The 14,125-nt window shown below is 43.8% G+C and overlaps 2 protein-coding genes across 3 annotated transcripts in view; one reads left to right on the top strand and one right to left on the bottom strand.

Annotated features, from left to right (window-relative positions):
• Nucleotides 1–7,606, top strand: part of LOC310674608 (uncharacterized protein) — a 28,265-nt gene extending 20,659 nt beyond the window's left edge. For both annotated transcript variants that reach the window (XM_083434036.1, XM_083434037.1), the window contains 4 exons: nucleotides 3,192–3,332; nucleotides 4,095–4,179; nucleotides 4,635–4,758; nucleotides 5,780–7,606. In XM_083434036.1, coding sequence (XP_083290162.1) covers nucleotides 3,192–3,332; nucleotides 4,095–4,179; nucleotides 4,635–4,758; nucleotides 5,780–5,969 — 540 coding nt within the window. In that variant the 3' untranslated portion in view covers nucleotides 5,970–7,606. The remainder of the gene's footprint in view (nucleotides 1–3,191; nucleotides 3,333–4,094; nucleotides 4,180–4,634; nucleotides 4,759–5,779) is intronic.
• A 392-nt stretch (nucleotides 7,607–7,998) lies between these two features.
• On the bottom strand, nucleotides 7,999–13,227 carry TTLL2 (tubulin tyrosine ligase like 2). Its single transcript, XM_083434144.1, has 4 exons — nucleotides 13,034–13,227; nucleotides 11,550–11,694; nucleotides 11,091–11,128; nucleotides 7,999–9,660 (listed from the first exon to the last, which is right to left on the bottom strand). The coding sequence occupies exons 1-4, from the start codon at nucleotides 13,119–13,121 to the stop codon at nucleotides 8,003–8,005; spliced, it is 1,929 nt and encodes a 642-aa protein (XP_083290270.1). The 5' UTR covers nucleotides 13,122–13,227; the 3' UTR covers nucleotides 7,999–8,002.
• Nucleotides 13,228–14,125: the final 898 nt, after the last annotated feature.

The raw sequence follows: 14,125 nt of genomic DNA, 5'->3' as shown, positions 1-14,125 counted from the left end.
CCGGAGGTCCGTTCTTAACCTGAAACTGTTCTTAACCTGAAGCACCACTTTAGCTAATGGGGCCTCCTGCTGCTGCCGCGCCACCGCCACACAATTTCTGTTCTCATCCTGAAGCAAAGTTCTTAACCCGAGGTACTATTTCTGGGTTAGTGGAGTCTGTAACCTGAAGCGTATGTAACCTGAAGCATATGTAACCCGAGGTACCACTGTACAAGGGTCTTCTGGCCTTCATATCCTCACACTTAGCTTCATTTTGTACAATGATGGGAGCTGCTTCTTTGTGGGATGGCCCCATGCCACTGGGGAGGGCATCTGAATATTCTTCCAACCTTACGCCCCAGATTTCTGCACCTTTATGTTGGCAGATGCTTTACAGAATTACAAAATGGACAGCGAATTTGGAAGGCAGTGTATGTTCTCTCCCTGGACTGGTGGAGGGATCTCTTAACCATGGTTAAGAGATTGGGAGTGGACTATAGGATCCCATTCTTCCCATCCTCTCCTCTCTTGTCCTCAATCACCGACATTAAGCAGATTTGATATTGTTGAGAACTCCTTCGGCTAGTATCTGCAACCAGGGTTTGAAACTGACTTGCAAACCCTACCCCCAAGGCAAATCTACATTGGTGCCAATGTAGTGTTGAACTGCTTTTTGATGTGTGTGCATAAACCCTGCCTTGCTACAAATGCCTCTCCTCACAGTTGGCTCCATTGATTTAATATGCCTTTCACCTGCAAACCACCTGGGGAAGCTTCCTTTTGTACACAGTCTTCACTGGAGGTTGTGTTGGAGTGCAAGGCAGCTGGTTCCGTGTGGCACACACATCACCAGGGCTGCATTCCCCATCTGCTCATCGAGGGGTCTTGGCTGATTTCCCAGGAGCTCTTTGCATGAAACGAAGCTAACTTCCTGCAGAGCTGGCATGCATGCGATGGGGGGTCACGTTACATGAAAATAAAAGTGCTGCAAGCATATGTCTCTGCCATATGGTAATTCATTAAAGCACAATTTGGAGCACCCTCTGCAGCACCGGAGGTCTCCAGGGGAATGCAGATTATGCTGAGTTGCCGGATAGAATTTTTAATGCCATTTGTGCCGGTCATAGATCTCAAATCAGCCTAAGTGAATGGCAGGCGTGTGTCTCCCATAACCTGAAGCTTTCTAAAGAAACCAGGTGGCTGTTTTTGGCACTTTTTCTGAAAGGCCTAGGACACTTTCGAGACAACTCACCTTTTCTTTTGATCCTCTCTCCCCCCCCCCCCCAAAAAAACCCCAACAACAACAGAACAAAATTCTAACAACTTCCCCAGTGTCCTTGCTTTGCATTCCCCATTTACAACAGTACAGTGGTACCTCGGGTTAAGAACTTAATTCGTTCTGGAGGTCCATTCTTAACCTGAAACTGTTCTTAACCTGAGGTACCACTTTATCTAATGGGGCCTCCCACTGCTGCTGCCACTGCGATTTCTGTTCTTATCCTGAAGCAGAGTTCTTAACCAGAGGTACTATTTTTGGGTTAGCAGAGTCTGTAACCTGAAGCATCTGTAACCCGAGGTACCACTGTACAGGAAGGAGCCAGAGTGCCTGTTTGCGAGTAGAGACATTCCAGCCTCTCACTTCAAATGACACGTAAACTGCTGGTAAACTCAACCTTGTGCTTGTGCTGATATTTGCACATGCTTATTTGCATATGTGCAAAGAGCCATACAGGAACGAAGCAGGACAGGAGAGCAATGTTGTGGGGGAAGCAGAAGCGAAACTCAAACATGACAAGAACAGTGGCCACCTTAGATTGAATCATAGAGTTGGAAAGGACACTGAGGGTCATCTAGTCCAACCCCTGCATTTCAGGAATCATATCTAAAGAATCCCTGACAGACGACCAACCAACCAACCACTGTTTAAAAACCGTCCATGAAGGAGAGTCTTCATGAGGGACTCTGTTCCACTGTTGAACAGCTCTTACCATCAGAAAGTTCTTCCTAAAGTTTAGTCAGAATCTCCTTTATTCTATTTAGCAGCCATTGGTTCAGGTCCTACACTCTGCAGCAGCAGAATACAAGTTTCCTCCATCTTCTGTGGAATTATGGTCTTAGGGCATAGCTACACCACAAACTTAACTGTTTCCTCCAACCCACCCCCCTACAAATTCTCTGTTTGAGATCCCATGCTCTTGACACAAAGTAGTTTTCAGATTTCACTGTGAGTAGGGAATGATACAGTGGTACCTCAGGTTAAGAACTTAATTAGTTCTGGAGGTCCGTTCTTAATCTGAAACTGTTCTTAACCTGAGATACCACTTTAGCTAATGGGGCCTCCCGCCGCCTCTGTGCCGCAACCACACAATTTCTGTTCTCATCCTGAAGCAAAGTTCTTAACCCGAGATACTATTTCTGAGCTAGCGGAGTCTGTAACCTGAAGCCTCTGTAACCCGAGGTACCACTGTATTAAACTAGTTTAAGACAGGTGCAGTTTATGGGTGGTGCCATGGGAATTTGACTAGGGCTGCTTGCATAGGCTAACACCCCTTCTCAAATTCTTGTGAAAAGGCCTCTCCGGAAGATGGGCCTCTCATATTTCCCCCAGTGAAGCCACTGCCAACACAGTGCCACTGTCAGCCTCTTCCCCCACCCCCCCACCCCCAGGAATCATGAGTGGTGCTGGCAGCGTGTTTTCATTTTACAAAGAATCAAGAGGAAAGAAGAGAGGACTGTTTCATCTTGGATGGGAACTGTCTCTGCTGCCTGCTGTTCTTTTCTGACTCCCATTGTGAACTTTCCCACTTGGGAATAGGTAGAGGGGGAAAGTTCGCTCTGGACAAAAGAAATAAATTGGCTCCTTTTAGCTTTCTTTCAGATGCCGGCACACAGGCCCTTGAGGGTTTCTGAGCATTCAGGTGGAACACTGGATGACCCCTGGTCTGCTCGCTCACCTCTGATGCAGCTCTGCCCTTCTGAATTAACCTGGTGAAACATGTTAAAATTGGTGTTCTGGGCTGAAGCTTATTAAAAGTCACAGATGTTTAAATATCTAATGTAATAAAGCACAGAGATCCGTTTAGATGAATGAGAGTCTTCTTCAATTCAAGTATTCCAGTTTAACTACAGGGGGGTGGGTTGTGGGGGGAAGAGAGGGAAGACAGAGAATGTGAATACACACCAACCCTGCACATCTGGTCTTTGTTTTAAAGGTGAAACAACTGTTTACTGATGGGCGCAGGATTACTAAATATCCAAACGGGACAAAAATGGAGATTAGCACGGATAAAAGAACAACTGTTGTTACTTTTTACAATGGAGATATTAAGAAGATCTTGCCAGATCAGAGAGTGGTGTGTATATTTATTTTATTTTGCTTTGTGATTACAAAGATGGACCTCAGTTCTAAATGTCTTAATTTCCAAGTAGGGGGAAATAAATATTTAGCTGAGCTCTGACCTGAGCTTAAACAATCTTTTATAAGCAAGTTAGCAAGTCTCCACATTTGTTGTGCTGAAAGAAATCTGTGCCAGAGCAACTCAATGGTTGAATTCTGCGATGTATAAATTATGCAAATGCTTACTTTGCAAATCCTAACTTTGCATAATTTATTTCACTTCTGCCAGTCTTGGGAAGAGTTGTTCACGCCACTGAATCTCTTCCTTCTGGAAATCCTGTACAGCAGTTCCACCCTCCTGGCTTCTGAGAGTGCTTAACAGTTTGTTTAAAAACAGTAACAAAGTCACCGTGGTGGCACCCATATTCCCCCCCCCCTTCTTGAGCAGTTTTCCACCTCAAAATAAATCAACAAACCTTTGAAGGTGTTGATGTATATACTTGAAGCAATACAAAGCTAGATGACTCACCAGAGATGAGAGAGAGGGGCAAAAGTGAAGATTAAATCAGCATTGGACAGGGAACTATGATCTATTCCACACAACCAGTTTATTGAGCATTCATCTTGATTTATTTGCAGAATGATTGTGGGGAGGTTAGATGATGTCAGCTGTTTACTGAACATTCGTTCTGATTTGTTTGTGAATTTGCATCGACAATTGTTATTCCACACTTTCCAATGCATTTTCCTATCATTTTCCTTGTTTATTATTATGCAGATTTATTACTATGCAGAGACACAGACAACCAGAACCGTTTTCCCAAATGGATTGGAAGTCTTGCAGTTTCCTAATAATCAGATTGGTAACGTTAATTTACTATTACTTTAAAACTGATTTTAAAGGCAATGTTTACCAAACAGATATGCATATCAGATAATAAATTTTCTATCTTTTTTGTCTTTAATGGTGATCAATTTTAAAATGATGTCAGAACTTATATATAATAAATAAATGAATTCATATTGCATATTGTTCAGAAATTCAGTTTGCACACTGAGGTGGGACCCAACAGGCCTGTGCAAAAAACCCCTGCTGAGTTGTGAAGCATCCTGAGTGGCAAATTTCAGGTTGCTTCAGACATGCCATATATCTGCATTTGAGGCACATCCACATAAGAAATAACATGCAATCTGTGTGTAGGTCATAATATGCAGTGTATGCACGAGTGTCAATGTATCAGGCATGATGTACCCACACTGGGAAGTTAAGCTCACACATGTTTCAAATAAGACTTTTTAACAATGTCCTGTTCCACAGAAAAGTACCACCCTGACGGTACTGAAGAAATCGTGTTTCCAGACCAGACTGTGAAACGCCGCTATGATGGAGGTATGGTGGAAGAAACTGTTTTCCCAGACGGTACAGTTGTAAAAGTGGACAAGTAAGTAATAAAGTACTCAGGAACTGGAAAGGGGGAATCATTCAATAGAAGTGCCATTTCAGCACTGTCTCAACACTCTGCTGTTCACATTGGATAATTTTGTAGAGCTCTGCAAGGCAAAATTGTTGCAAGGGATTGTGTTTTGCTAGGATTCTGTCCTCCCGTTTACATAAATACAAGCAAAACCAAAGGTATTTTTTTAAACGAGAATAACCACTGTCTGTTACATAATCAACATTGCCTCTGTGTTTTCTGCATTCATTTCCCTCTGACCTCATTGCTTAAAAAATCTGGATACACTTTGTGTATCCAATGAATTGTGGTCCATGAAAGTTTGTGCTGTAATACATTTCTTCGTCTTTAAGTTGCCCCAAGACTCTTTTTTTGTTTTGCTGCAGTGGAATAGCATGGTTACCCTTTTGAGAATTACAATCAAAGTTGAGGTTGAATGCAACAGGGAATGTTTGTCATAATCTTAAAAAGAAACATTTGTATTTGGTACCCCCATAACTATGTCTCCCAATGGGGCCAGGGAACATAGAGCCAGTGCTAACCCAAATGGGCCCTGTCAATGGAATCCATTAGTCTGTCTGCCCCAACTCCTTGTGTTGATTGTCGGTGCTGAGGTACAAAGGATATTAACATATTTGATCTCAGAATTTGCAATGTCACATTACAAGGAAACTTTTGGCCAGCAAAATCATATTGGCCCCTATGCCAGAAACCAATAAAGCCAGGCAGTTGTCTGCCCTGGTCCTCATTACAATAAGACATGTTACTCCAAGCTCTAAATTGCTCTAGATCTGCAGGTTTATAGGACACTTGTGCTGTTGTGTGTTTCCCCCTGCCCCAAGCATCCAACTCTTGCCATTCCCAGAGACAGCATACTACGCTTGATGGGCAACTGGGCTGATTTGCTAGGTTTGTTCTTATGTGTAAAATGTAAAGTCTGTTGGCATGAACAGGGTTCCCATGGGTATACATGCTCTGAAGTGGACTGTTTTATTTTATTGCTTTACAGAAGTGGAGTTAAAACCATCCAGTTCCATAATGGGCAAAAGGAGATTCATATGGCACAGTCTACGAGAAGAGAATACCCTGATGGGACTGTCAAGACTGTCTATGCAAATGGCCAGCAGGAAACCAAGTATTCTTCAGGACGGGTTCGAATCAAAGATGAGAAGGAGATCGTCATCCTGGATAAGGAGTAACTTGTGTTCCCTGGATGGTGGTCTTAGCATTTCATTATGTTCTCTTATGTCGTGTTTCATGATGTTATGTTATAGTTTATTTTTTATTCCATCTTTTGTCCAGAAAGGTCTATGAAGTGTCTCACAAAAATACAAATACAGTTGTACCTTGGTTCTTGAACGCCTTGGTACTTGTATGTTTTGGGTCCCGGACGCCACAAACCCGGAAGTTAGTGTTCCAGTTTGTGAACTTTTTTGGAAGCTGAACATCCGACATGGCTTCCAATTAAGTGCAGGAAGCTCCTGCAGCCAACCGGAAGCCGTGCCTTGGTTTTCAAAAGTTTTTGGAAGTCAAACGGACTTCCGGAATGGATTATGTTTGAGAACCAAGGTATGACTGTACACCATTTGAGCAATACAGTAAAATATAACTGACAATTACTGCTGCTGAAAACAGTAACATATCAGTAATGTCTTCTAAACAACCAGACAGATTTGCTGCATCCAAATAGCTTTTAATTTTTTACTTCCTTCTGTCACAAGAATGAAGTAAAGAAAGGAGGATGGACCCCACCTGGAGGTCAAAAGCCTGGGAGCCACCATGGAGATGACCAAATATCAGCTTAGCCTCAAACAATAATAACCTAAGAAGAGCCCTGCTGGATCAGCCCAAGAGCCACCTTGTCCAGGTTTGGGGTTTGTGGTGCACTTACCTTACTTTTGTGATGGCTAAAAGCTTTACAGTGTCCTTTCTGTTTGTTCTACAAATCAACTCTCCAGGAGTCTGCAACCTGCAGCCTTCCCAGGTGCCTGTGCTTACTGAAAGCCTTATAACATTCCTGGCTGGGCTTTCCTGGAAGCACCGGAAGCTGGGGAGGCTGCCTAATGTGAGTTTGACCACTTCCAACTGAAAGTATTTTTACTTTTAATGAAATAAGTGTTGCTGTTGTTTTATAACCAGCGACTTCCCTTAAAAACAAAACCACCAAGTGCCCCAATCTCAGGCTCCTAGTAATCATCCTGCTTGGCTTCCCACACTTCACATAAAAGCCTGGGAATGGCAGCATGTGGCAGCTAGGGAGACTGCAGAGTGCTGGACAAAATTAAAGAAATATACACAACTTTGGCCACCTTGCAAAGGTGTGGCAAGCTCAGCCCTGCACTCACCAAGATTATAAAGGAACTCTAATGTGTCCTGTAAATGAGGCAGCTAAAATAGGTGCCTCAGTTTTGAGAAACTACAGTGCTAAATTTCCATAGCCTCAGGTTTGATGGAAAAGGAAGGGAGAACTGGGTATCATTGGCATATTGATTGGACTGCACTCAGACGCTACAGATTATCCCACAGTTTCATGGAGATGCATGGGGATGGGATAAGATGGAACCCTGTGAGATGCCGTGTGTCAAAGGCCAATGAGTGTAATGTTTAATTCCCCAGCAATATCTTCTGGGGTCTACCATTTAGGGAGGACCAACGCCAGTACAAAACTCTTGCCACTTGACCCTAACGCAGTAGGGTGGTTCAGAATGATATCATAAGCTGCTGAACTAATGAACTTGTATTGTACTTTTGTGTGTGTGCTTAATTTGGTGTGCATTGCTGTAATATTTTATTATGATCTGGCAGTTTGTATAAATAAACAAACAAAATCAATCTACCAAGGCCACCAAAAAACAGTTTCTGTCCCAGATCTAAGCCATAATCCTAACTGAAATGAGTCTATACAATTTGTCTCATCCAGAACCACCTGGAGTTGAAGTCACCACTTTGCCCCCCACCTGAAAAAAGGGACACTAACTCATGGTTGTTCAGGTCAGAGGGATCCATAGCGGTGGTGGGTTTTCAACAGTGGTCTCACACAGCCTCCTGGGGAAAGCCCTGACTGTTAAAGTTGTGTAGCCATTGCTATGTGGTTCAGATGTGTCCTCATAGTGACATCCTTCCTCCAACTTTTGTGGGACTCTTACAGAATGTGGCATAACGTGTGCCAGCGTAGCTGCAGCACATGCACCCTCTGGTGTAAATGACATACAGGATTGCTCGTCCCGCTCATCTACTGGTTAAATAAGCTTTTATTTGATTTCTGGTGCTCTGGCTGCAATTCTTTGCTCATTAATTTGTGTATTTCTTTTATTACACTTTTGACATGGATCCCATTCCTAGATGCTTCAAGGACTGCATCACTGAAAGGAAATATAAGGACAAAGTCACCCACCCGAGGGAATGGCTTTTTGTCTTTATCTGAGAGGAAAAAGGGAGGGATAGATGGCTTGTGTGTACAGAGCTCAGTTGAATTAAGCCACCGGGTAGATTGAACAGGCTTATATAGGGAACTACTAGATCTTAATAACTGTTTGCTTTTAGATGGCAGCAGGGATGTTTTGGGCGTGTTCATTCGTTCACGCAGCTGTGAGGTTAAGGTTTTCTTGGGGTATGCGCTGCCTGCCCTGCCAGACATTGGGCTCCTCTTATTAACCTGCAAGAGTGATGGGGATGGGGAAGTAACTGCGGACTTGGTTCTTTTCCCACAAGCCAGGAAATCTAGAGAGACGTCAGTTTTGGTAGTCAACAAAGACTGCGTTCGGCCAAAGGATGACACTTTCTGGATCACCCCTTTGCTTGTTCTCAGCGCGTCAGCCTCCTTGTAGTTCAGCAAGTCGACAATGTCATGGAGCAACCTTCTTTTCACAGCTGCATCTGTGGCACAGTCGAGGTGCAAACCCGGGCTGTGGTTCACTTCCAGGAGCCAGGGCTTCATCTTGTCATCCACGAGAATGTCAAACCCAAAGAGCTCAAAGCAGTTAGAGGTAAACGGCACCGAGGGGGTGATGGCGAGCAAGGTAAGGGTGATGATGTGGTTGATCCTTTGCCAGAGGCACACGTCGTTCACATGGCGGCTGCGTAGGTAGGCCCGGAAACGGCTGAACGTCCACTTGCAGCCGGAGCCGATGACGTCTTTGTCCTTCCTGTACGAGGGCCCAAACTTATTGATGCTTGTGTTTGTCAAGTGGGCGTAAACATTGTCCAGGGCCTCGAGGTCAAACTTCTCCGTCGCAAACCTCACCAGCCCTTCTTCGTACACGTAAACAGTGAGGGGGCAAAAGCTAGCGACGCATACATAAAAGCGGAGGTCCCACTTGTACCCGGAAATAAGCAAGGGGTTGCTGATGTACTTCTGCACAATCACTATGCAGTCATAAACAAAGTCTTTAATGTCCTTGAAAATGAGGATGCCCCTCCCACGAGACCTGGCAACAGGCTTGCAGATCCAGTAGCTCAGCTTCCTGCCGGGTATTTGCCTCTCCTTGGTGTATTCTGTTATAAATTTAATGTAGTCGTTGGGCATGATGAAAGCTGCTGGACTGAACTCGTAGAGGGTTGTTCCGTAGATTCCCTTCATGCGCTTCAAATGTCTTGCCAAATAGTCCTTCCTGGTGATCCGGACGGTTTCTGGATGGTGATTGAGCCTCTGCCATGGTTTAATGCTTCGGTGGTCTGTCATCCGGAAAGGCTGGTTCTGCCAGCACAGGTTCCAGTCCTCGTTATCTTGCTTGTGCTCATCATACTCAATCCAGCCACGCTCCAGTAGAACCTCACGGACTAATTCAGGAACACTGTCATGTAGCCGGAAGACTAGTGGCTTGATGGAGTCTCCTGAATCAACCCCTTTTGCTGTGGTGGAGCTTTGATTTTCTGGAAAATTGGTATTTTCTGTGGGGGAAGCAAACAATTGAGTCTATCGGTTTGGGTAATTTAATAGCAACAGGAATGCATTCCTTTGATTGGAACCTGAGTTGCCCCGTGCATATAGTTATATGCAGGGTACAAACACATTGATTGATGCATGGTAATAAAACACAACATGCATTTTCAGCATGTGAGTCCAGTGACTTTCACTGATGTTCATAGATCTGATCCCCAGGAAGAATCATGAGTAACAGGGACCTCTAGCATGTGTTCTCCAACCCTGGGTTCCTTAGGTGGTTGTGCGTCCTACTGTACACAGGGAAGTCTTCTATTTGTAGGGCTGCCTGGCCCAAGGTCAGTTTAAAGATAACCCTAAGAAAGGAAAGCAGAGCTTGAAGATGCCTATCAACAGTTAACTACTAGACAACAAATTAAGCTGACACCGTATTTTTTGCTCTATAAGACTCACCTTTTCCCTCCTAAAAAGTAAGGGGAAATGTTTGTGCGTCTTACGGAGCGAATGCAGGCTGCGCAGCTATCCCAGAAGCCAGAACAGCAAGAGGGATTGCTGCTTTCACTACGCAGTGATTCCTCTTGCTGTTCTGGCTTCTGAGATTCAGAATAATTTTTTTTCTTGTTTTCCTCCTCCAGATTCTAGCAATTACAGTGGTACCTCAGGTTACATACACTTCAGGTTACATACGCTTCAGGTTACGGACTCCACTAACCCAGAAATAGTGCTTCAGGTTAAGAACTTTGCTTCAGGATGAGAAATCATGCTCCGGTGGCCCGGGGGCAGCAGGAGGCCCCATTAGCTAAAGTGGTGCTTCAGGTTAAGAACAGTTTCAGGTTAAGTACGGAGCTCCGGAACGAATTAAGTATTTAACCTGAGGTACCACCGTATTTCTAAATTTGTATAAACACATATAAATTATGTGTCTGGAAATTTCTTGCAGATCTTTCCCATCTCCTGTATTCTCCTTGAGTGATGAGCTTCTTTCTTGGTTGTGATGTGTGTGACCACCTTAGCATGGTGTTGGCCAAGCTTGATGTGATGTTGCTATTGCCATACATACTTAAAAAAACGACATCAGAGCGCATGTAAGCCAGATTGGTGCTGTGGCAGAAACGATCCAAATCATGGGACTCCATACCTGCTGTTTACAATGAGAGGGAAGCTCCCATTTATTTTTTGCTTGATTGTAAACAGCAAGTATGTGGTGGGGAGCAGAAAGAGGTTCTGATTTGAACTATGTCAGGTGTTTAAGCCAGCACAAGGGAAAGTACAATATTATTCATATTCAGGTCCCAAGAGAAATTAAGTTGTTTTGCAGGCTTTGCATTAGGAAGCCAAACAGGCTTCAGTGATGAATATAATTTTATACCAGCTTGGGAAAACTCAGGCAGCTGAGTTTATGGAAGGTTTAAAGAGAATTTTTCAAAAAACCAAATACCTTTTCTCGGGCTCCTCAATCCCACCAGCTGTTCAGTACTGTGAATATGCAAGAGTAAATGAGAAACTGTCAAATAAAAGTGTATTACATACCAGCATACATCTCCATCTCAAATGCTTCCATTTGTATTAGTCCCTATGTTGTCCCTTGTCTCTCTTACCTATCCTGTGTTGTTTTCTTGACTCTCCCCATCTAAATTTAGATCGTAAGTTATTTGGGGCAAGTACCATACTTTTATTTTGGTTCTATGTATACTACCAGCTGCGGTGCTGGCACCATATAAAATTTAATAATATTTATGAATCAGAGCTGCAAGCTCTTTTCCTATTTCAGTGGCAGTCTTTAGCTATTCTGTCGTCTTGTACTGTTATGATTCCCCTTCCCTGTTATATATCTGCAATACAGAAGATCCCTTATCCCTGAATACCCACATTTACTTCAAAAAGAAAATGTGCAAACCTTAGTTCTCTTGTAGCTGTGCAAATCTGTTCTTCTTTTGCAGAGTTGCAGCTCGCCTTTTGCCATAGTGACATTGTTACCATCTCATGCTGGGTTGGAGAATCCATTTTTCTTCCTTTCTGGAATCCCAGCTTTCGAAGCGAAACTGATAATAATGTATATTTCTCAAGTTCTAAATCACCATAGAAACTTCACTGTGCCAGCATGTCACACACTTCAGCATTCTGTTTCCTTGTTCCCTCCCGCCCTTTCTGTAGAATATTCAGGGACACCCTCATCTCACATATTGTTCTGCTACCCAGTCACTCACAGCTAGAACAGCTTTTCAGATTGTGCCAGCTTAGCCTAGCGGTTACTTCAAATCTATCTTTGCAGAATCCCCATAATTCACTTTTATTGAAATGGGCTTCCAGGAGGAAAACTCTCAGTGGATTTCCCTCTGCATTAAACTCTTGCATTTGATAAAGACATTACTTCCCAAGCCATGGGTGGTAATCAAATTACTCAGAGTAGACCCATTGGGAATTAATGGACCTAACTCAGTCATGCTCATTAATTCCAGTTGGCCTACATGGACTAAAAATCGCTGAATATCACCCTGTATGTTATATTTTGATAATCTTTTTCATGTTAACTTTTTAAAAATTAGATTGTAAGCTTTATATTAAACGTATCAGCTTTTAGGCCAGGCCATAGATTTAAAAGAACGTTGATTTACTTAGGGAGCAGTCCTATAATATTTACTTAGATATAAATCCCACCATGTAGTGGTGCTTACTTCAATATAAGTGTGCATAAGATTGCATCCTTATAGCAAGGCGAGTCCAAGAGAGAACAGCAATGTGCATAGCGTTGTAAGTATCTATGGCTGGCTAAGTTATTTTGACGCTTGAGGCAGAGAATCCCACCTATGTCTTTCCCTGACTGGGAACAGGAATGCTATAACCATAAATTAAGTACTAACAATTTGTTTCCCTTTATGGCACTTAAGAATAATCCTGTTGATAGGCAGCAACATCATAATCACGATCCCATTAGTAAAATGGGTACCCTACATTTGGAAACATGCCCAGTTGCTGATCCCAGAGCATTCATGTTGTGTTTCATACCGTACCTCAGAAATTCTTACAACATGACTCCAAGGTAGGCCACTGTACCTCTATTACATCCTAATCTGGGGTTGGGACTGGGGGCCCTAACCACTTGGACAAGTGCCCCATCTGTGCAACTGAATTTGCTCTCCTGTTCCCACCAGTCCCCCCAACTTCAAAAATCACCTCTGGAGGGTTGGGGGATCCCCCAGCAGAGTTTGGGGGTGCGTGAAGGGAGAAGGAGAAACAGAAGTCCTGTTGCACCACTGGAATCCCTCTCCCATTGGATACAACCCAGAGTGTGCGGCTTGCCTGTGGCCCAATTCATTCATTCATGGTCACAGAGTTAACATTAATTGCTGTTACTTTTTTATTGCAAGAATATCCACATACCTTTCCCCTTGGGAACACCTGCACTGGGGCAATGGCACTCCTCTCCTTCAGCATAAAAATTATCCCCAGAGTCATCAGTGCAACACATTTAGCTCCACTGCTGAGGGCATCAGTTCAGGGTTTTTTCTTTCAGTCTCTTTATGAGACCTGAAGAGGAATTTGTGGGCTGCCTGAATCGTCACCTGTTTCCTGCTTTCACCTGGATGGCCAGCCAGCCAGGAGGGTTAAAGCTTGGTTGCTTAGCAATGCAAAACAGATCCTGGGAACAAAAGCGAATGTTCTCATGGTCACAGGAGCTTTTTCCACTTCCCCCTTCCTTGAACTCTAGGCCTCTTCTCAAACTGAGCCAGCTATTTTACAGGCCCTGCTGCTATGCTCTTATTAATATTATTATTTACTTGCCTTCCCTCTAATTATTTATTATGGACCTACCTTCATGCTAAGGTCCAAGGACGGGTTGCAACGTTAAAGCACAATCATGGGTATAATCATGGCACAGAATTTGTGTCCAATTCCAGCATAACTTTTCAGCAAAGAATGAACCCGTAGAGGGCGGAGAAGAACGCGGTTCTCTCTGGGTATCCAGGTGACTGCTGTATCACATGAGAAGTGTGGGAATCCAGTCTGTATAATAACAGCACGATGTGCCAAAGCAGGGGATAATTAATACAAAACTAAAGCTGCAATCCAAAAGGGAAGGGGCAGCGGGCTTGTGCTGGTAGGGTGGGGGCAGCCAACTCCTAGTGGCTGTGGGGGCCTCCCCCCCTAAAAAAGTTGATGAGCATAGCCATTCAAATGGTGTCCATGCACCGCATCATGTTTGTATTTGATATCCCGCTTTATCACTACCCGAAGGAGTCTCAAAGCAGCTATCATTCTCCTTACCCTTTCTCCCCCACAACAAACACTCTGTCATGTGATCAATTATGCAGGGCGGGGCTTACCCCCCCAATATTTTAGTAAACTGCACGTACCGGAGGACACTCAGAGTTCTGGGGGATTGCAGGTACCCCCAGGGCATTCTCCAACAATTTCCTTAGGAGACTTGGATGGAGAAATTACAGTTTCATGTTTATTTCCTTGAGGGGAGTG

The sequence above is a fragment of the Podarcis tiliguerta genome, assembly GCF_965153285.1.
Source record: "Podarcis tiliguerta genome assembly, chromosome: 3".
NCBI lineage: Eukaryota > Metazoa > Chordata > Lepidosauria > Squamata > Lacertidae > Podarcis > Podarcis tiliguerta.
This window is presented reverse-complemented; position numbering and strand designations above follow the sequence as displayed.